The sequence below is a fragment of the Pituophis catenifer genome, unplaced genomic scaffold (genome assembly GCF_029215685.1).
Source record: "Pituophis catenifer annectens isolate HBS135680 unplaced genomic scaffold, rPitCat1.0.hap2 SCAF_3, whole genome shotgun sequence".
Classification (NCBI taxonomy): domain Eukaryota; kingdom Metazoa; phylum Chordata; class Lepidosauria; order Squamata; family Colubridae; genus Pituophis; species Pituophis catenifer.
In genome coordinates this window covers 105,781,260-105,802,910 of record NW_027256883.1, presented here as the reverse complement: position 1 = coordinate 105,802,910, position 21,651 = coordinate 105,781,260, and the positions used below count along the sequence as shown (strand labels likewise).

The 21,651-nt window shown below is 41.6% G+C and overlaps 1 protein-coding gene across 1 annotated transcript in view; it reads right to left on the bottom strand.

Moving 5' to 3' along the window:
- Positions 1 to 21,651, bottom strand: part of NUF2 (NUF2 component of NDC80 kinetochore complex) — a 59,476-nt gene that overhangs the window by 28,137 nt on the left and 9,688 nt on the right. The window contains exons 3-8 of the mRNA XM_070939186.1: positions 19,698 to 19,772; positions 17,839 to 17,915; positions 16,446 to 16,507; positions 6,985 to 7,082; positions 5,250 to 5,323; positions 3,769 to 3,865 (exon numbers count right to left, since the gene is read on the bottom strand). Coding sequence (XP_070795287.1) covers positions 3,769 to 3,865; positions 5,250 to 5,323; positions 6,985 to 7,082; positions 16,446 to 16,507; positions 17,839 to 17,915; positions 19,698 to 19,772 — 483 coding nt within the window. The remainder of the gene's footprint in view (positions 1 to 3,768; positions 3,866 to 5,249; positions 5,324 to 6,984; positions 7,083 to 16,445; positions 16,508 to 17,838; positions 17,916 to 19,697; positions 19,773 to 21,651) is intronic.

Sequence of the window (21,651 nt, the reverse complement as noted above, 5' to 3'; positions counted from 1 at the left end):
GCAGTTCACCTGTTGACCACTGGGGTGCGCTGCAAACTCTAGGGGATGTCGATGCAGTTCGCCTGTTGACTGCTGGGGTGCGCTGCAAACTCTAGGAGACGTCGTTGCAGTTTGCCTGTTGACCGCTGGGGTGCGTTGCAAACTTTAGGAGACATCGTTGCAGTTCACCTGTTGACTGCTGGGGTGCGTTGCAAACTCTAGGAGACGTTGTTGCAGTTCGCCTGTTGACCACTGGGGTGCGCTGCAAACTCTAGGGGATGTCGATGCAGTTCACCTGTTGACCACTGGGGTGCGCTGCAAACTCTAGGGGATGTCGATGCAGTTCACCTGTTGACTGCTGGGGTGCGTTGCAAACTCTAGGAGACGTTGTTGCAGTTCGCCTGTTGACCACTGGGGTGCGCTGCAAACTCTAGGGGATGTCGATGCAGTTCACCTGTTGACCACTGGGGTGCGCTGCAAACTCTAGGGGATGTCGATGCAGTTCACCTGTTGACTGCTGGGGTGCGTTGCAAACTCTAGGAGACGTTGTTGCAGTTTGCCTGTTGACCGCTGGGGTGCGTTGCAAACTCTAGGAGACGCCGTTACAGTTCGCCTTCTGACCACTGGGGGTGGTTGGTGCAGTACACCTTTGGCCACTAGGGTGCTGTTACCTAACTAATGCTTGGGTTAAACTGGTTTCAGTGTGTTCCTTTGTATAGAGCTGCAAAGCAATTGTCCTATTTGGAGACCTTAAGAGTCTTTCCTCGACTTGGGTTCCTTTGGGCTTTAGTTGCTTGCCCTGTAAAGGGGATTTAGCTTTCCAGTATTTTATTCAAGCAAGATTCAAAGCAACAGCATGCACTGTGGCTGGATTGTTTCTTTTCAAATGCACATTGAGTGGTCAGGCTGGGAAGCAACTTGTATCATGCAAATTCAATCTCCAAAGAGCCTAGGTGGCTCGGATTACTTTGTGTTAAAATAAGGCTTTTCGTTTTACTGACGAAGTAAACTTCTAAACAACATGCACACAAACTTTGCAAAGGTGATTAAAACATGCAGCCCTGGGCCCCTTTATGGCAGGGCAATCTTCTTAGCTAGCCCAAGAATTGTCTTTCTCTTTCTGTCCTTTTACTGCCAAACGTGATTCAAACATGCAGCCCCTGGGCCTCTTTATGGCAGGGCAATCTTCTTAGCTAGCACAAGAACTGTCTTTCTCTTTCTGTCTTTTACCGCTGAGCAGAATACTTCACTCAGGTAAAGAGAAGGAAAGCAAGTTTTGTCACTTTCGTGGCTAAGCAAAGGTCTCAATTAGATGCAAACAAAGTCCTTTTATAAGTTGTGCACAGAGAAGAGATGCATTTTCACTCAAACAGAATGTCCATCAATGCTCCGAAAGAAAGGGAGGGGTTCAGGCATCTACCATCCTTTTACTGTTCTGTTCCCCAGGCATCTGGCTCCACTGGGAACAGGCAGATAAACTCTAGCAAACAGGTTTTCATGCAGATTATATTTATTTGGGAATCCTTGAACACATATCCTTGAACAATCATAGTGAGTCCAGGTGAGGTGCATCCATATTTCATAATCTGTCCCATTTCCTAGTGTAAAAGGATGGTAGTTCTGACTCCCTGTTCAGAAAGCATGTTCTCTCTTCTGAGGTAATTCAACATATGGCCAGGTCTTTGTTCTAAAATCCCGGCAGAGAGCCTCGGTGGCCAATCAGACACACAGATAAGGTCACATGTCATGGACTACATTTCCTATAATGCAATCTCTCACCACATCTCCCACAATGCAATCTCTTAAGGAGACAGCTCTTAATTCTTAAGGTAACTAACTCACCACAACTCACTATCTGTAACAGCACAGTACGTTCAATTTTAATAATGCATATTTTCTTCCTGTCAGATCCCTAAAAGTGATACTGCCATTCAAGTGGAGGAAGGGGGAGACTTGGATTCGATTTACTAGCATGGCCTGTGTCATCAGATATTTTACAACCTATATCCTGGGGCCAAGGAAGCCTGAGATTCCCTTTACCTGCAGGAATTTTTATGATAGCCATGTGGGTTGTCTCACTTTAAAGGGTAGTGGTAGGAATGCATGTTGGTTCGGGTTCTCAAAGGAAATAGTATAAAGAAAACATCTTCACACTTGTGTATTGGCTGAAATCTGCATTCTGACTTAAAGGGAGGGGTCCCTACTACTTTAATCCTACTGCTTTGCCTAAGGGCATTCAGATTGTGCTTTAGCTGGATGGTTTTCACTTCTGCTTAATAAAAGAATCCTTTTGAACAATTACGTTTCAAGAGTTCGTACTTTCTTAAGTTGGAAGGAGAGGCGATCCTTACACTTCCATATTCTGAAGCATTTCTAGTAAGATTAAGATCAGGTTTCACATATCTCAATTAGCTGTATGGTTTATAAAGTAACCTATATGTGAATCCAGATAACTATAGGTTATTCAACAAACCAAAGTAAGAATCTTATTTTACAATGAGACATGAACCCAGCTACTATAAACATATGAGCCATACAAAGGAGAATAGCTGATCCAATCCAGCTCCTCAGAAGTAGTTTATAATAGCTTTACTAGGAAATAGGGAAGAAATTACCTCAGTGTTATTTATTGTTATTCACTGTAAGTCAGACATCTCTGGTACAAAGTATAATTATAAGAATGGGAACATACAATTGCAATGTAGATGTTTTCTAAATCCTTAATCATTGATGTGATATTCTAAAAATGAAGCAGGTCACAGTAGAGGTGGTCATGACGGTAATGGAGCCTGCCCATCATGGTCATAAAATGGGTCAGTCATATGACCAACAAGATTTACCAATTTTTTTGCAGCAGTCATTAAGCAAACCAATGGTTCACTAGGGGCACAGTTTTGTTGAGAACTGGAAGTAAATGCCAGGCTTTGGTAATTGTAAAATGCAATCACATGACCACAAAATGCTGCAAATGGCTATAAATGCAGTCAGGGAGAGGGGTTGCAACCATCCGTAACTTCAAATCTGGGTCCAAAGTAGCCCGATAGGTCCATCCTCACTTCCAATAGTCATTAAGCAACTTGTCACTAATCAGGGTCTACCTGCATATAGGTAAAGGTAAAGGTTCCCCTTGCACATACGTGCTAGTCATTCCCGACTCTCATCTCCATTTCTAAGCGGAAGAGCCAGTGCTATCTGATGACAATTCTGTGGCATTGTGGCTGGCATGATTAAATGCCGAAGGCACACGGAACGCTGTTACGTTTCTCACCAAGTTGGTCCCTATTTTTCTATTTGCATTGTTATGTGCTTTTGAACTGATAGGTTGGCTAGTTAAGAGGATGTGGTGGCTCAGTGGCTAAGATGCTGAGCTCGTTGATCAGAAAGATTGGCAGTTTGGCGGTTCGAATCCCTAGCACCGCATAATGAAGTGAGCTCCCATTACTTGCCCCAGCTTCTGCCAACCTAGCAGTTCGAAAGCAGGTAAAAAATGCAAGTAGAAAAATAGAGACTACCTCTGGTGGGAAATTAACAGCGTTCTGTGCGCCTTTGGCGTTTAGTCATGCCAGCCGCATGACCATGGAGACATCTTCAGACAGCGCTGGTTCTTCGGCTTTGAAACGGAGATGAACACCGCCACCTAGAGTCGGGAACGACTAGCACTCATGTGCAAGGGGAACCTTTATCTTTACCTGTATATATTTTACTACAAGTTCTCTTCAGCTGTTATATAATGGACAGCTACACAGCATAGTTTGTGGATATCACATGAACTGTAATAAGAACACATACTGTTTTCTGCCGATATTCTTGGTTGAGTTTATGCTGTAGTTCTTGAATTTCTTGAGACAGCTCCTTGAACTCTACTTCTTGGTCTGCAGGAACAATACTGAGTATATAGAAATAGTGCTCAATTTAGAGAAAAATGAATTTGACATATAAATTTAACATACAGAAGGTACATATTGTTTCACTTATTTAAAAAGCTGCTTATTTTTGAGGAAGCTACTTGGCAATCTTACATTCTGCAATAATATATTTAATGTAAACTTTTAGATATGTACATAAAACATCCTTCAATAGATATTTGCTTAGACAATTTCAATTTAATACATAACATTAAAAAATCTTAATGTGGAGAGGATGAAATTTAAAGATTTTGCATGAAAATAGCAGGGGAGGTTAAGCAATATGATAGGCACAAAGAAACACATTGCCCCTTATCAACCCAAGCCACACCTAGGCAGGGAACTCAATAGTTATTTGCACCTAAAATGGTGACTGTAGCTCCAGAAACTTGGCCCAAGAAAAACACAATCTCATTCCTTTTTTAACTGAAATCAAATCCCTGTAATTTTGAGGCTGTATTACAGAAACTGAACCAATTTGGTTCCAATAAGTCATTGTGAGAATGTGTCCTTCCAAAAACATTTCAACCATGCTTTCCATTGGGACCCCCACCCCCACCCCCTCTCTCTCTCATATACACACAAATAAGGAGCTCTTCTTTTTTCCCTATCCACTAAGAGGTATGAGCAGAACAGCAGAGGTACGTGTAATGGAAAAACCAAAGAAGAAATCTTACTTTCTCTTATTTGAGAAATAAATTTGAGAAAACATAGAAATAAATCACAGTTTCCTTCCTTTAACCATGTCCCAACCCATCCTGTCATGGAGATAACCACCACCCATTGCCACAACAGCCTATCGCTGCCTCAGCACGCCCCATTTTTGGCCTCCACATGCCCCATTTTTGGCCTGTTCCAGGTGGCAGGGATAGGCAGCAGCGACGATCCCCGCCAACTGGAACGGACGAAAAATGGGGCATGCAGAGGCTGAAAATGTGAAGCGCAGATAGGCGGCAGCAGTGATGGGTGGCGAGTGGCGATCCCCACAGCCTGGAACAGCTGATAGGCGGTATTCTGGGAGGCAGATCCAACCGCCAATCAGCTGCTTGTGCTAAATCAGGCTGTGTTGAAGCTGACCAAGCAGTTTGCTGCAAGGAGGCAAATTGCTAAGAACTCATTAGCAGCACCTATTTTTCAACAGTCTTAAGCACTGAACATCCAGTCAACTTACAACACTCCCTGTAACATGCTATGGCAAATCTTTGATTCAAATGCCATTAACAACAGAATCCATGTGAAAAGCATGTAAGCAGAATTCAGACATGCATTCTTCAAAATATTACAAATTCTATACCAGATAGAAAGTACTTCAGTCTTATGAACTAATTCTTAATAATTTTAATACTTATTCAGTAGTTATCTTACTCCATCTTTTCCAGCTTCAATGTTGCATCCTGGATTGCCACCTGAAGTTGTTGCTCTTTCTCCATTGCTGTTTTCTTTGAAAAAGAACTTATATTACATGCAATTCAACATATAGAACAGTGGTTCTCAACCTTTGGGTCGGGACCCCTTTGGGGGTCGAACGACCCTTTCACAGGGGTCGCCTAAGACCATCCGAAAACACATATTTTCAATGGTTTTAGGAATAATTTTATGGTTGGGGGTCACCACAACATGAGGAACTGTATTAAAGGGTCGCGGCATTAGGAAGGTTGAGACCCACTGATATAGAAAAATTGCAACTGACTATAAAAAGTGAAATTATACTGCTCAGAGTATACCCTTATTTAATACATTTATGCCTATTTGCTGCCTACAAATCAGGCTATAAAAGCTCCAGGTTTTCTCAGTTTGAACTGACAATATTGGCTAGAGATATATGAAAGCAAGATATATGTCTCCATGATTAATTAAACTAGAGAGGAATGGGAAAGAAATGTCACTTTCTCAATAGTAGCAGATCACATCTCAAAAATCTTTTCTTGTTCTTCAGCAGGTGAGAATATTAGCAGTTGAATGTTCTTTAAACCTGAGGATAGGTGGACTTTCAGGAAAGTGATTCAACTTTTAAAGAATATTTGTGGCACAGGATTGAAATGAGGGGTCCTTGTTGTTCTTTGAGCTTGGTTGTTTTCTTGCAGACATTTTTTTATCCAAACTAGGTAACATCATCTGTGCCAGCAGGGAGTGGGTTTGCTCTCATTTTATATTCTAGTGGCTTGCCCTGTCAGTATTGTTGGGAGTGGTCTTGGTGATTCTTTTCTTGGGCTGTTTACTGTTAGCTTGTTTGGCAGTTCCTGGAGTTGGGGTATTGCTTATTTCTTGATTGTTAGTCTAATGTTAATCTTGGTGATCTTTACTCCTCTAGGTGTTGATTCCTGGTGATGAGATGTTTTGGTCTTTTTGTTTCCTTTTTCTCATTGATTATCTCTTTTGAATGGTATATGGATAATTCCTCTAAAAAGTGGATCATTACTTGCATACCTGACGCCTAGATAATTAATGAACAAGTGGTTATTCTAGTTATCCAATTTTTCAGTCTTAAGAAAAAACATAACTGTGGTATTACAGGCAAGATGAGACAGCAGCAGTTTTGCAATGTAACTTTTACTGCTGAGAGAAAAAGGAACGGATCCAGATTTTACTTGGCCTTTTTTTCTTGCAGATTTATGTATCCTTTCATCAAAAAGCTACATAAGGCTCTTTTACTCTCTTATTTGTCTGGAAGGTTGAAGAACAAATAAAACGATAGCTCAAGATCATCAAATAAGTTTAATATTATTTAGAATTTGACAAATTTGACTTTTTGTTGAACTGGCTGAATTTGTAAAAAGGCCAACTAGTATACATTGATTCTTTTTAAAAAAATATTATTGAAGTTTTTAGTTAACATAATAAAAATTAATAGAAATTTCACTAGAAGGAAAAAGTAATTTCATGGGCATTTTAGACAGTGGTAGCTAAGCTGTTTACTAAAGTGGTACAAAAAAAAAACATAACGAGTAACAGATTAACAGCTAGAAAGGTAAAAATGTGAAATTAACTACACAAAAGATGCAAGAAGCTAAAGAACCTTTCCGCAATACACTACACTCAATTTGTCAGAATTATCATTTCTGAAGATCTAACAAGGAAAAAAAGTAAAAATTAATCTTACATGTACACTCTGGATTTCCAAGTAGACTTCACGCCGTGAATCACAGAAGTATAGAAAATTAAAAATACCACTCAAAAACCGAGCTGTCCTGTTTGCTTCTACCAAAAAAAAAAAAAAAAAAAAAAAATTAAAGACACCTATGGTTTAATAACTTTTTCAAAGAATTATAAAATTTAAACTCCTATCTCTTTGAGAACAAACCAACCAGGAAGAGATGACATATGGCAACTAAGGAATCTCTGAAAATGTTGAGTGTTTATTGAACTGTAAACAGAAATGCACCTTAAATGACTTCAGATGAGTTTAATTTAATTTAATTTAATTTAATTTAATTTAATTTAATTTAATTTAATTTAATTTAATTTAATTTAATTTCCAATTTATATACCGCCCTTCTCCCTGAGGACTCAGGGCGGTGTACAGCCAAGATAAAAAACATAGAATACAAATATTAAAACATTTAAAAATATATATAAATTTTGGCCCGAAAGTTAAGAATCACAAACTAATTAAAAGAATTTAAAAATTTCTTCTTAAGACAACCCGGCTTGCTGAAAAAGATGGGTTTTCAGGGAACGACGGAAGGCATTGAGGTCATGGATTCTTATTGGGAGCTGATTACATCTAAATGCAAGTCTTGTGTATATGAACAAAGGGAAGTACTGCATAATGCTGACACTCTTCTTTGGTATTCATAATGAAACATATAATTGAACTTGCAACCTTTACATTTAAAAATCCAATTCAGATTTCCATTTTTATATTTAATTTAGTACCTTAATACTTTTTAAAGAGGAAGATGGCTTGAATGGCTCTTATACAATTAAGAATCTAATTCATTATCAAACAACTGCAAAATCTCATTCTATTTATTTTGGAATTCATTTCTAAAAACAATAGTTCCCAGCTGAAATTGAACATGGGTGAGGCTAGGATTCTAAAAGTTTTATACAAATTTAATATTTGTTCTGATATTTTATACAAATTAGAAGCAGTTTGTCAACTCTTTCACAGTGACTAGCAATCCAATATATATCAGCAGTAACAAAAATAAAATGAACTGCTCTCAAATGTGGAAGTAAATGCTTTATTACATGAGTAAAACTGAGCACAGCTGTCATTAATTTAAAGATACAGCCTGCAAAGCTTTTCCATAGCCATATATGATTTGATTAGGGGAAATGAGGTCAGAAATTTACAGCTTTGATTTTAGATACTGATTAGACTTGAAATCATTCAAATTCCCATGTTGCATTCATTCATTATTAAACCATTACAATTTCTAAAAATGAGAAGCTCTTTCTTTCATACCATTATTAAATATGATTGAGAAATCAGACAACATAGATATAAGCAAATTGCAAGAACTTGGATTGTTTCCAACTAGATTATGTAAAACTGTTTCCTTATCAATATACCCTTGTACTAGATCCAATTCAAGAACTGCATCTACAAATTCTGTAGATTCTGGACAGTTAGAATAATGGAAATAGGGTGTTGGTCCTACCTGATACACCTGTTTTCGGTAGGGGACAAGGTACTCCAGGCATGGGTATCACTCTTGTCTTCTAGCTCTACAGACTGAGGTTAAATTGAAGAGACATCCTCTCCTGATACTCCCAGTTTCAACGAAGTCCTCATGAGGCTTTCAAATGCATCACGTGTAACAACACCCAAAGGAATCCCGGACCAGACCCACTTAGAGCAGGGCTGGAGTATCTCATCCCCTACCGAAAACGGGTGTATCAGATAGGACTAACACCCTATCTTCTGGATAGGGGACTCGATACTCCAGGCATGGGACATACCAAAGCTGGCTGTCCAGATAGAGGGTATCTATCTGGTCCTGTTCACTGGTCGTCCTCAGAACATGATGAAGGACCCGTCTGCCAAAGGCAGCCTCTGCCGAGGTGAAGGAGTCTAGCCAATAGTGCCGGATAAATGGTGAAGGTGATGCCCAAGTAGCCGCTCTACAGATCTCTTCCACCGAAGCCTGCATCGCCTAGGCTGCCATTGTAGCAGCACTCCGGGTAGAGTGCGCTGTAATTGCCCCTGGCCTCGATAAGTTCTGAGTGTCATAAGCTCTGGTGATGGTCACCCAGAGCCAAATGCCGATCGTTGATGCGGATATCTCTACCCATTGTTGTCAGTGAAAACGACACAAAGAGTGCCTCCGTTTTACAGAAGGCCCTCATCCTCTTAATATAGATCCGCAAGGCTCTCCAGACATACAGGGAGTGCCATTCCCTTTCTCTGGGGCAATACGGGTTGGGGCAGAGGTTCAGCAAGATCAACTCCTGGGCCTAGTGAAACCAGGAGTTGATCTTGAGTACAAAAGCAGGGTCCAGCCACAACACTGCTCGATCCGTGCGAAACATACATAAATCCACCCTCACGGAGAGCGCGGCCAGCTCCGATATTCTCTTGGCCGATGTTATGGCCACTAGAAAAATCACTTTGTATGTGAGAAAGGTTAGGTGGTTAGTCCTGAGCGGCTCGAAAGGAGCCTTGGTAAGCGCCTGCAACACTTTAGTGAGATCCCAAGTGGGGTAACGGTGAACTACCATAGGTTTTAAATTAGTGGCTCCCCACAGAAATCTCCTCACTTCCGGGCACCGTATCACTGGCTCCTGCACCCCACATGACAGGACAGAAGCCAAAGTTGCTACTTGCCTGCGAAGAGTAGCCAGGGCCAATCCTCTGTCCAGTCCGTCTTGAAGAAAATCTAACAGCTGTGGGACCAACACCTTAGTGGCCTCAATGGTCCGGTTGGTACACCACTGACTAAATCTATGCCAAGTGGCATTATAAATTTGCGCCGTGGATGGCCTCTTGGCTGCCTGAATCGCCTGTATGACCCCTGCCAAAAGTTCCATTCCGTCAGAAGTCTCTGCTCAACCGCTCCATGGTCAGATGTAACCATTCTGGGTCAGGATGGTAGATGGCCCCTGGCTGAGAGATTCTGTCAGGCGGAATTCTCCATAGGTCGGTGATCAATAGACAGACCAGATCCGCGAACCATGGGCGTCTGGGCCAATGAGGGGCTATCAGGATCAATCCGCCTTCTCTTGTAGAATCTGACTGATCACCCATGGTATCAACGCCATAGATAGAAATGTGTATAGTAGTCCTTGGGACCAAGGGCAATGAAGGGCATTGACTCCCTCCAACCCCTGTGCTGAAAACCGGGAGAAGAATCGAGGCAGTTGGCTGTTTGCCGGAGATGCAAAAAGGTCCATGATCGGATGATCGAAGCAAGCCCCGATCTCCTTGAACAATGCCGGCTGCAAGCGCCACTCAGTATGGTCTATGGTGGCCCTCCTCAGCCAATCTACCTGCACATTGTCTGAGCCCGAAATGTGCTCCGCCTTGATGGATACTAGGTTCTTCTCCACCCAGCGACAGAGGAGCCTCGCTTCCTCCATCAGTAGTCTGGAGTGTGTGCTGCCCTGTCTATTCACATGTGCCTTGGCAGCAACATTGTCGGTAAGAAGACATAGTGGCCCGCCAAATACGTCTTGAATGTCCTGAGAGCCAATCAAGCTGCCCTCAATTCTAACAATTGATACTCTGTCATGACTCTGTCCTTGACCATGTAACTTGGGCCACTAGGTATTGACAATTGGCCCCCCAGCCCTCCAGACTGGCGTCCGTGATGACTATCTGACAGTCCTGGACCTTGAAATAGCATCCCTTTGTCAAGCGGTTGGAAACCCACCAGCGGAGGGATGTTAATACCGCTGCCAGAACCTGAATTCTGGTTGGAGATGTGCTCCGGCCCAACCTCTGAAATGGTAGTAGGAACCACTGCAGAGGGTGTGCGTGTAACCTTGCCCATGGAACTATGTTTATGCAAGAAATCATCTTGCCTAATAAGGTTGCCAGTAAGGCGAGTGGCCCCACCTTGGTCGAGCGGACCTGTGTTACCAAACTCCTGATGCTCTCTAGCCTCTGTGGTGACAGAAATACCTGACAGCTCATTGTATCTATTATCGCCCCTAGATGTAACAGGCGATTCATCAGTGTGAGATGGCTCTTCCGCACATTGATGGAGAAGCCATGGGCCTGCAGACAATGCACTGTGATGCTTAAGTCTCTTTCTGACTCTGCATGAGACATCGACTGGACCAGAATGTTGTCCAGGTAACTCTGTACCCGGACTGGTCTGGACCTGAACGAGGCCCCCAATGCTGCTAGACATTTTGTAAATACAAAATGGGCACTGATGCTAACCCGAATGGTAATGCTCGGTACTGGAGTTGTTTGCCGCTGTAGCAAAATCTCAGGTACTGCCTGTGACCCTGGATTGTGACATGTAAGTACGCCTCTGTGAGGTCGATGGAGGTCAAGAAGTCTCCCTTCTGGACATTCTCTAAGATTGATTGAAGAGAATGCATCTTGAACCTCTGATACCTCAGGTATTTGTTGAGCTCCTTCAAATTGAGAATCGGTCACGACCCTCCCGAGGTCTTCTTGATTACAAATAACATGGAATAATACCTGTGTGCCTGCTGTTTGTCTGGGACGGTGTCCACTGCTTTTATTTCCAGCAAATGCTGAATGGCAGTCTCCATGATCCTTCTTTTGGCCGCTTCCCTTGATACAGGACAACGGATAAAATTCTATGGAGAATTCTATGGAGAGACCGGATGTTATGGTCTCACTGACCCACGTGTCTGTAGTTGTCTGCTCCCGCTGGCCCGCAAAAAGACCTAGTTGGCCACCAATGGGAGCTGTGTCCCTGGAGTCAGTGTTGGCAGCGAAAGGAGCAATTGCCCCCCCCCCGTGAAATGGCCGCTTGTATTGGGAGCGTGGTCTGGCTCTGTCTGCGAACCCTTGTCCTGTTTGGTAGTACTGTCCTGTCTAGTAGTACTGTCCCTGGCCAAATCCTCTCTGTGACCGTTGAAAGCCTGACACCCCCCCCCCCATAGGGACAAAAACAAGGTCTCCAAAAAAGGTGTCGAGGAACGGTTATCAATTCTCCGTAAGAGAGTCGGCAAAACTTTTCTGTTGTCCCTGGCCTCTATCAAAATTGGATTCAAGGACATGCCAAACAATCTAGATCCCTTGAAAGGGGCAGACACCAGTCTCCATTTCCGCTTGGTGTTTGCCTGCCAGTGCTTGAGCCAACATAAGCGCCTGGTCGTAACTGTGGAGGCAATGGCCCTTGCCCCAAACTTTGCTGAATTTAACGTGGCATCTGCTGTGAATTCAGCCACTGCCACTACTTTATTAAAATCCTGATGTGTTCTAACATCAGTGGCCCTTTCCTGCATTTGCTTTAGCCAAAGCAAGGATGCCCTTGTAAAGAATGATGTGGTTGTAGCTGCTTTAATCCCCCAGGCAGCAGTCTGGTGGGCTTTACAAAGTGCTAACTCTATCTTTCTTTCATCCGGTTTCAACACTTCCTCTGCCTCTGCTAGCGCCGCTGATGGGGATGCTAAGGCAATCACCGGTTCATCCAGCTCCGGGACTTGAAGGAGGTTGGTGAGATCAGGTGTCATGTTGTAAAACTTCCTGTCATAAGAGGGAAAATATGGATATGTCCCTGGATAATTCCACTGTCTTTGGATCATATCCAAAAATAATTGGGGTGCCGGAATATCCTCCGTCTCTGTGGTAGGTTCGGAAAAAAGCAACTCCGCAGGGTCCTGTTCTACCAGTGCCCCTTCTGGTGAGGTGTTTGTGCCCAACATTGTTGAGTTCTTCGCCTTGAAGAGCAGGGCCTTGAACAAGTGAGGCCTGAACAACCCTTTGAAGATGGGTTGGTCAGGTATCAGGCCTTCCTCCTCTGACAATTCTTGTTCTAACTGTCCCTCTTCAATAGATAGGGAGTCATTGGTCCCTGAAGCAAGAACTTTGCGGGGACACTGGCACCCTTGGTTCCGAAAATTGATGGAATTTGCCTGTAATCGGGGCCTCCGCCCTGCCCAATGAATGCCTGTTGTGGCGGATGGCAGCCTCAAAGCCTCGTTGCACCACCTCTGAGATCCATTTCTGTAACATTGACAGCATCAGCAGCTCAACTCTGCTGCCACCATCAGCATGAAAGAGTCCACTGTAGAAGGTCTAATCCCCCTGCTGGACTCTCCTCCCAGAGGTAATGGTGACAATGACATTGAAGGCCTGAAATCAGTAGAAGGACCTGGTTCAGCCAACAGCTCTAATGTTCACAGTCTCCATCTGTTGGGCAGGGTCAGATATTCCTCTAGTTTCTATTGTCCTCTGAGGACTAATATGTTTGGTTTCTCCGCTGCCTTAAGCCCCTTCTCTACTTGTTTCTCTAGGGCTTTCTGCAGCCATTTTTGGGCTCTCTCCTGGGCTTTAGAGGGCTTCTTGATGGCTACTGCCTTTTTGCTCCCCGTCCTAGACTTACATGATGTCTTAAGCTGCGCCTAGCTGCCCTGTGGTGGTAAGAGCCCTCACCCATCTCCATGGGTTCATCAAATGAAGCCTCAGACACCATGTTAATTTCAGTCAAGTCTCAGCCCAAAATTACAATCTCCAGATAATCACCTGAAATGTCTGGTTATCTCACCAATCCAACGAAGCTGCAAAGACTATGGTTCCACACAATGTCCTCTTGTGCTCACGGTAACGGGAATGACAGGCCGAAGAATGCTCCCTGCACTTATTGCCGGCAGATGCGATGTTGGCTTTGAAGAAAGGCACACAGGCTGCAGCCGCAGTGATCCAGCCCCGGGTCTGGTCAAAAATACCAAGTCTGGCCAGTCAAATTCGCCCGATACCCAAGCTACTCACTAAGGGCCAGCATAAAAGAATTTAAAAGCCTTAAGAGCGGTTTCGGGCCACTGACCCTTCACGCTCCGCTCTAAAATGGTGCGCAATGTTCAGGAGGCAACCTCCTATGGAGCCAATAGTAGTGCAGCTGTTCCTTCTCTTCACCTCACAGGCCTAAGCGGGATCGGACCAATGGCCCATCAGGCTGCCTTTCGAGGACCTCGACCTTCCTGAGGGCTGCAAACCAAGCCCCACTGTCAGCTGGTTACTCTGGAGGTCTCTGCGAATCGGCTCTAAGGAGCTCCAAAATGGCCACCACAGCTGTCGCCTCCTCCAACACTTCTTCGCACCCAATTTCTCAGCGGTAAAAGGCCTATGGCACTCAAGCTGCTCCACCCCTGCCACAAGGATCGTGGCAGCCTTAAAATGGCAAACTGCTATCAGGAGCCCCAAATTTAGCCAGGCAGCCACCGTGCAGCAAGACGCCAAAATGTGGATTAAATCTACAGTGGGCTCAAGTCTCCGCTTCCCACGCTGTCCAGCTGCTTCCAAAATGAAGGCGGGCTGCCCAAAATGGCGGCCGCTGCTCAGCAGCTCCAAACTCACCACAGTCAGGTTACCACGGCTCCCAAGTGCAAAGAAAGAAAAACCAAAAATTACAGCGGGCTCGAGCCTCGGGCTCTTCACGCTGTCCAGCCAAATATCAGCAATGTAGCTGACCAATTTCCTCCAAGTAATCCAATCTCTAACAGAGAGAAACACCCAAGCAGTCTGAATGAGCTCAAGACTGAGTTGAAACTGGGAGCATTAGGAGAGGGCGTCCCTTCAGTTTAAACTCAGTCGGTAGAGCTAGAAGACAAGAGTGATATCCATGCCTGGATTATTGAGTCCCCTATCTGGAAAACAACTACTTAAAAAGTTTTTTTCACACAAATTTAGATTCATATTCCAGTCTGTTCTGGCTGGAGTTACAGTCCCCTGAAAAAACAAGTCTGCAGATTTCCTTGCTCTTGACTGGCATTACTAGGTGGCAGCTGTGATGAAGAGTAGAGTTGCAGATAGTGCCACAATAACTTATGCTTGGGCCATGGTCATATTCCCTCTAGACTACTGCAACGTATTAGGTCAGGCATATCAAACACAATACCCACAAGCCAAATCTGGCCCACGGGACCATCCTGGAAAATGTAAGGGGCCGGCCTTCATCGCTTCAGCCCGGTCTACCCAGTGCAAAGAGGAAACATCATGCCAGCGTGACTTTGGCCGATTCTACCCAATGCGAACAGAAAACATAGGGCCAGCGTGGCTTCGGCCCGGTTTACCCAATGCAAAGAGGAAACATCAGACCAGCATGGCTTCGGCCCAGTCTACCCAATGCAAAGAGGAAATATCAGACTAGTGTGGCTTTGGCCGATTCTACCCAATGCGAAGAGAAAACATCGGGCCAGCGTGGCTTCGGCCCAGTCTACCCAATGCGAAGAGGTATCATGCCAGCAGTTTGGGGAGTGGTATCAAGCTGGCCACGCCCACCCAGGTGGCCACATCCAGTAAGTGGCATCAAGCTGGCCACACCCACCCAGTCGGCCACGCCTGCCCAGCCCCTCAAAGTCAACCACAGCCCTGATGCGGTCCTCAATGAAATTGAGTTTGACACTCCTGTGTTAGGTAAAGAACTACATTTTGAAAAGTGTCCAGAAGCTGCAACTGATGCAAAATATAGGAGTTAGGTTGCAATTTGGTAGAAATGTCAGAGAAAATATGTGGTTTAGGTTGAAATATATGTTCCTAAATTTACTTCCTGGGAACAATTTAAAACATTGTTTCTTTCATAGATTCCAAATCTGTTCAGACATTAAGATATAAAAAAGAAATTCTGGTGGTTTTTGTTTTTCTGCAGGCTACAGAATGTATTTCCTTCCAATCTAAATTATGAAAATTGATAAAGATATCTATCTTATTTTTCTATATTTATTTATTTGTATACTGCCTTTATTATGCTTACAAACAACTCAAAGCAACAAACATACATAATACTTCTTTCACCTCATATTTTCCCCAACCCTGTGAGGTAGGTTGGGCTAAGAGAAAGTGACTGGTCTAAAGTCATCCAAGCTGGCTTTTATGGCTAAGGCAGAACTGAACTCAAGATCTCCTTCTTTCTAGCCTGGTGCCTTAACCACTATATCTCCCTGTAATGATCAGTAATTTTATTATTAATATTTCAGTATACATGCTTCACTTTTTTATGTGAAACAACATGTTCATTTGAATTGAAAAATATCCTACAAATAAAAATAAATTCCCTATCATAAAGTTTATGAAGTCATATGGGTCAGTATTTCTTCTTAATTATTCCAAAGATTAAATGGGTAGAACTGAAGGAGAAAATACAAATGTAGTAAAATAAAATAAATTTGGAACTATTTCTTCTTACTGAAGCATAACTACTTCTTCCACATAATTGGCATTCCTATTATAGGAGAAGGTACAGTCCTGTAAGTCAGACAGATCATGCAGTCATGCCTGCAGTTTGGTAGCGTGCTAACCTGATAAATTTCCATATGATTATACTAACCATTATTCTTGAGAAAATACTGAAATGTAAACTTAATTATAAAAAAGATAAAATAAAATCTAGTGAACCAATTTAGGGAAATAAAAATATATGACCATTTGAGCTATGAAGCATATACAATCCGGAGAAAAAAATTAATGCTTACTTGGATGTATAATGTCTGCAATCTGGAAGTCATTGACACGACAGATGGGGAAAAATCGCTCCCTGTCAAAGTTTTTACATATTCTTTAATTAGATTACTTATAATATTTACTTCACCAGTATAATTCATAATGTAATTGTTTCTTTGGTATTATATTACATAGGAAGGTAATAAAGGAAACAACTATAACCTGAGTCTTAAATGTTACAGAATAGTGCTGCAGGGGAAACTATTGTGTTTCTCCGAAAATAAGACTTGGTCTTATATATTTTTTTTGCCACAAAAAAGGCACTAGGTCTTATTTTCAGAGGATGTCTTCCACTGACGTAGCAGCGACACTGACAGCCCCGCCTAAGGAGCCAGCTGCTGGCCCACTTGTTCTGCGGCTGCTTGTTGCCACTTGCGCGCATCGCCCCCAGCCTCCATTTCAGTGTCAGACACCTTTCCTGAAGGCCTCGTATAGCGAAACAGAGGCCGGGGCAACGCGCGGAAGCAGTGACAAGCAGCCACGAAGTGGGCTGGCAAGGCAGGTGTCAGGATGTGCAAGGCCTGGGTGCAACTGTCCAAAGGTACTTACCTTTAGGGCAGCTTCACCCCCTCACCCTAGCTTAATTTTTACTGTGTGCCTTTCCCCACGCCATGCACCCTGGAGTGGGTAGGGTTTTAACTAGGCCTTATTTGGGGGGCAAAGCTTATATTGGGCGCACGTGTAAAAAATCAAGCTAGGGCTTATTTTCAGGATAGGTCTTATTTTCAGGAAAACACAGTATTTTAATATTCCCTTTGCATTAGATTATTTAGCTTCATTTTTTAAAAAATTTAAAGCATAAACAGTCTAGAACTCTAGGAGAAATATGTTAATTTCATTGTAATACTGCATGACAGCTTACATGTCAAAATTATAGATTTTTTAAAAAAGTGTTAATACTTATATTTATTGAAGTCTTCTATCAATTCTCAGGTGTTTGCTTGACAAAACTACCTTTCTAAAGCAGTACAGCACCAAAAAAATGAATCCTTTGATCAGCAAGTTCTATCAGCATACATAATTACATAATAGAAAGGCAATGCTGCACTTCAGAACAGTTAAAGCAATCACATAATTCCAGAAATATTCATTTGGTTTAAGGAGTACCAGGGAAATGTTGCATGCTCTGAAGCACATTTTTACTTTAAAACCTAAAGCACTATAAAGCCCTAAAATATCATAATTTCACTGAACACAATATGAATTCTAGATAATTACAGAAAATTTATTACCCCAAGAAAAGAACCATCTATTCTAGTAACTATTTTAACTACACAACAACACATCCCCACATTCAAATTCATACAAACAAAACTAAGCCACAAAAAAAAAATCAAATACAAAACATGATTTCAGGATACTTACATATTAACAAATAGATTTCCTATGGGTAAAAAGCCTTCAAAAATCTGAGGATATGCTGTTTCAAATGTCACTGGCATCTAATTGGAGATAATCAATAAGGAGTAACTAATGAAATATGTATTTTTTTTCATTCAGTTCCTCTGATAATATAAAATTCATTTATAGCAAGATATCCATTTATAGAGGGGTATCAAAGTCCACATTTTCACATGACTGTGTACACCTACAATAAGCCTTAGGACTATAGTGTTTCATTCCAGAACACTGTAATCTTACAATAATCAACTGCCATAGTTAATGATATAATCCATCTACAGAAAACGTAGAACTAGAGTGCGATAATTATTCAATTTCTAGTAAATTATGACACAAATCTTCACCTAGTCAAGAGGAATTAAAAATGTCACCACATTGTCTAGATTCTTCATTTATATTTTAACTACATCTATAGATTAATTAGCTATCCCTATCATTAATTGGTGAACATTCAAAGCATAGAATAAATTTAATTTAATTTAAAATAAACATTTTAAAATAAAATCTTTAAGACAAAATATTATATACAGAAACAGCATATTCTCAAAGGAACCAAACTTTGGAAAAGATTCTAGAAAAATTCTGGGAAGTTGCTACTAGTCAGGGTATATACCTGGTACCATTATACATTTACTACCACCTGTATAATATCAATCACTAATGACTCATGCAATTTATTTGCTTTCAGTTTAGTACAGGGAACCACATTTATCTGGAAAACTAAGCCAGGCAAAACTAGTTCCCTGCTTCCAAATACAATATATATATTTTATTTGCTGTCCATCTTGTCACTTAGGAGACTCTGAACTCTGTGTTTCCCCGAAAATAAGACCCGGTCTTATATATATATATTTTTGCCACCAAAAAAGGCACCAGGTCTTATTTTCGGGGAATGTCTTCCACTGACTCACCTTGCAGCTACGGCACCGACAGTCCCGCACAGGAGCCCACTGCCAGCTCACTTCTTCTGTAGCTGCTTGTCGCCGCTTGTGCACCCTCCGTTTCGATGTCAGATGCTTTCAAGGCCTCTGCAGCCGAGAAACGGGCTCCGGATTGATGCATGTGTCACCCCCACCCTCGTTTCACCATCACCATCCAGAGCTCTGTTATCGGCTACAGAGGCCTTTCCCGAAGGTACACAGTACGAAGGAACACAGTACTATAGGGTTAACATCATTATGCAGAGGATCATTGTTTGCCCTCTCCCCTCTTTGGAAGAGCTTTATAGCTCCCACTGCCTTAAGAAAGTTCAAAACATTCTTAAAGATCCATCTCATTTTAGGCACACTTTTTTTTGAACTATTTCCATCTGGCAGACGGTACAGGATAATAAAAACAAGGACAAATAGGCTGAAAAACAGCTTATATCCCAGAGCAGTAACCATATTGAATTCTACTGTAGAGTGCAATATTAATGCAATATCAAGGGGTTTTCAATTCAATTGTATAGAATGTGAAGGATGTGTGTTTGTTTAATTTTTTTATGTATAATGTACACTGAAGGTGGCATTTAATTTTGTTGTACGAGGTGCAATGACAATAAAGTAAACTATAAACTATATGAAGCATAGATGCTCAAATTAATATGCTTTGCCCATCTCCACTGATTGGCAGATAAGCAGCTATTAATTTATTACAACAAACAAGAATCATGGTAGCAAACTTAAAGACCAAAGACTTAGTGTAATATCTGTCTTAAGACAATAATACATACAATAAATCTGTTAGTCTTTAAAGGCAAAGTAAAACAATATAGGGAATTACTAAGGCTCCATCTCATTCTACTTTCAGTGCATTTTCCCCATGACTTAATATATTCTTACCGTGTAAAAATGTTCCACACGGATTCCATACACACTTTGTAAAACTCTCATGAAAATCATACGCAATATTTCAGGCTAAAAAGAGAAGTGCAATTTAACAAAATGAACAAACAATGCATGAATTTTATTTTACTTAGAATTTATTTAATTTGCTTAACACTACCAGAGTGAGAATTCTGAAAAGTTCAAGATAAGTTCAAGGCGAGAACTTAAAATATGTTAATATATATTAACAGTGCATTTTGACATCATTCCTGGTTACAAAATTAACCCTGTGGGCAAATAAAAATATTAGTAAATCTTCTTCAAGCCTAATTGTGCAGCTGTTGAAAAAAATACTTGAACTTTTACAGCAAATGTAAATATAAAATTCCACAAAAGTAATTTTAACAGACTGGAATATGCTTTCACTTAAGAGGTTGAAAATTACTTTACAACATGTCTATCAAGTCAAGATACGTATACCTTATTTTTCAGAGTATAAGACACACTTTTTTCCCTCCTAAAAGAGGCTGAAAATTTGGGTGCGTCTTATAAAAGCTGATTGGTGGGTGGATCGGCCTCCCGGAATACCCCCAATCAGCTGTTTCCAGAGGTGAATTTTAGCAACAGATTCCTTGGTTGTGAGCTCTGTGCCTTGCATTTTTGTCTGCCTCTGAAACTTCTAAAACTCTGTTTCAGAAAAAACTTTTTTTCTACCTCTGAAAGGCTCCAAAACAGAGCTTCAGAAAAAAAGGCTTTTTTTGTGAAGCTTCTTTCAGAGGCTTTTATTCTGAAGAACTATCTGTACTCTGTTCAATCTCCTTTCTTTGGTATTGGTATGTAGATTAACCTCTTCTGATCTGTTGGTTATTGTGTCATTCTCCAGATTTGTTAACATAATTTGGTTAGAATCTTTACTGATTCTTCTTTTGTTGCTTGGTGTATTATTTTAGATAAAAGCCTTTCTGAGGCTTTTTTTCTGAAGCTTCTGAGGCTTCTTTCAGCCTCTGAAATCTCCGTTTGCGAGGCTGAGCAGGGCTACATTCGGAGTATAAAACACACCCAGATTTTCACCCTCTTTTTGGGTGGAAAAAAGTGTGTCTTATACTCCCAAAAATATGGTAGCTTTTTCTAAGCTTTTTTTCAGCTCTAAGGAGGCGCTAGCAAGTGAAGCGATCTATCTCTGAATCTCAGCTGTGCTTTAGCTTTTTCAATGAAGCAATTCTCCCTGCTCCCTCCGACTCTCAGCTGTGAAGCTTTTTTTCAGCCCTAACGAGTCACTAGCGAGTGAAGAGATCTCCGTGGTTTGCCTGCTTTTCTCAGTGCTTCTCTCTCCAAAGATCAGTTGTGCTTTAGAAGCTGTTTTTTATCCCCAAGCAGACTAAGGACGCTAGCCAGATGAATACCTGGTAGGCAGATTTTTTCTCCCCTATTTTCCTCCCCAAAAACTAAGCTGCGTCTTATACTACAGTGCGTCTTATATTCTGAAAAATACAGTAGCTCTGAAAAAACCCAGGTTCGAAGACATCCCTCAATATTGCAAACTCAATAGGTAACTTTAAGGCCAGGCACTCTTAGTCCAACCTACTTCATAGGATTGTTGTGAGAAATGCCATTTTAACACCAAGGAAGAAATGAGAATTCTGGTAACACTGAACGTTCTAAGGTTCAACTGTTCAGGATAAAAAGGATATATTCTAAATAACTGGTGATTGAGTAATTGCTTTCTATAATTAGAAATTAATTAGTAGAAATTAATTATTTTTAATATTTCTCCTACAGGCAGGTTCCAGGGAGCAGGCTCATTAGGCAAAAGAACAGGAAGAGCAAAAAGATGTTTGCCAATGAAGTCTGGCAAAGGAATAGAAATGAACAAGAAAAAACATTAAAGTTTTGACCATTTGAGCCAATGAAGAAAAGTAAGATCATTGGGGATGAATCTATAGTCATTGTCACCCTTGTGATTCTTGGA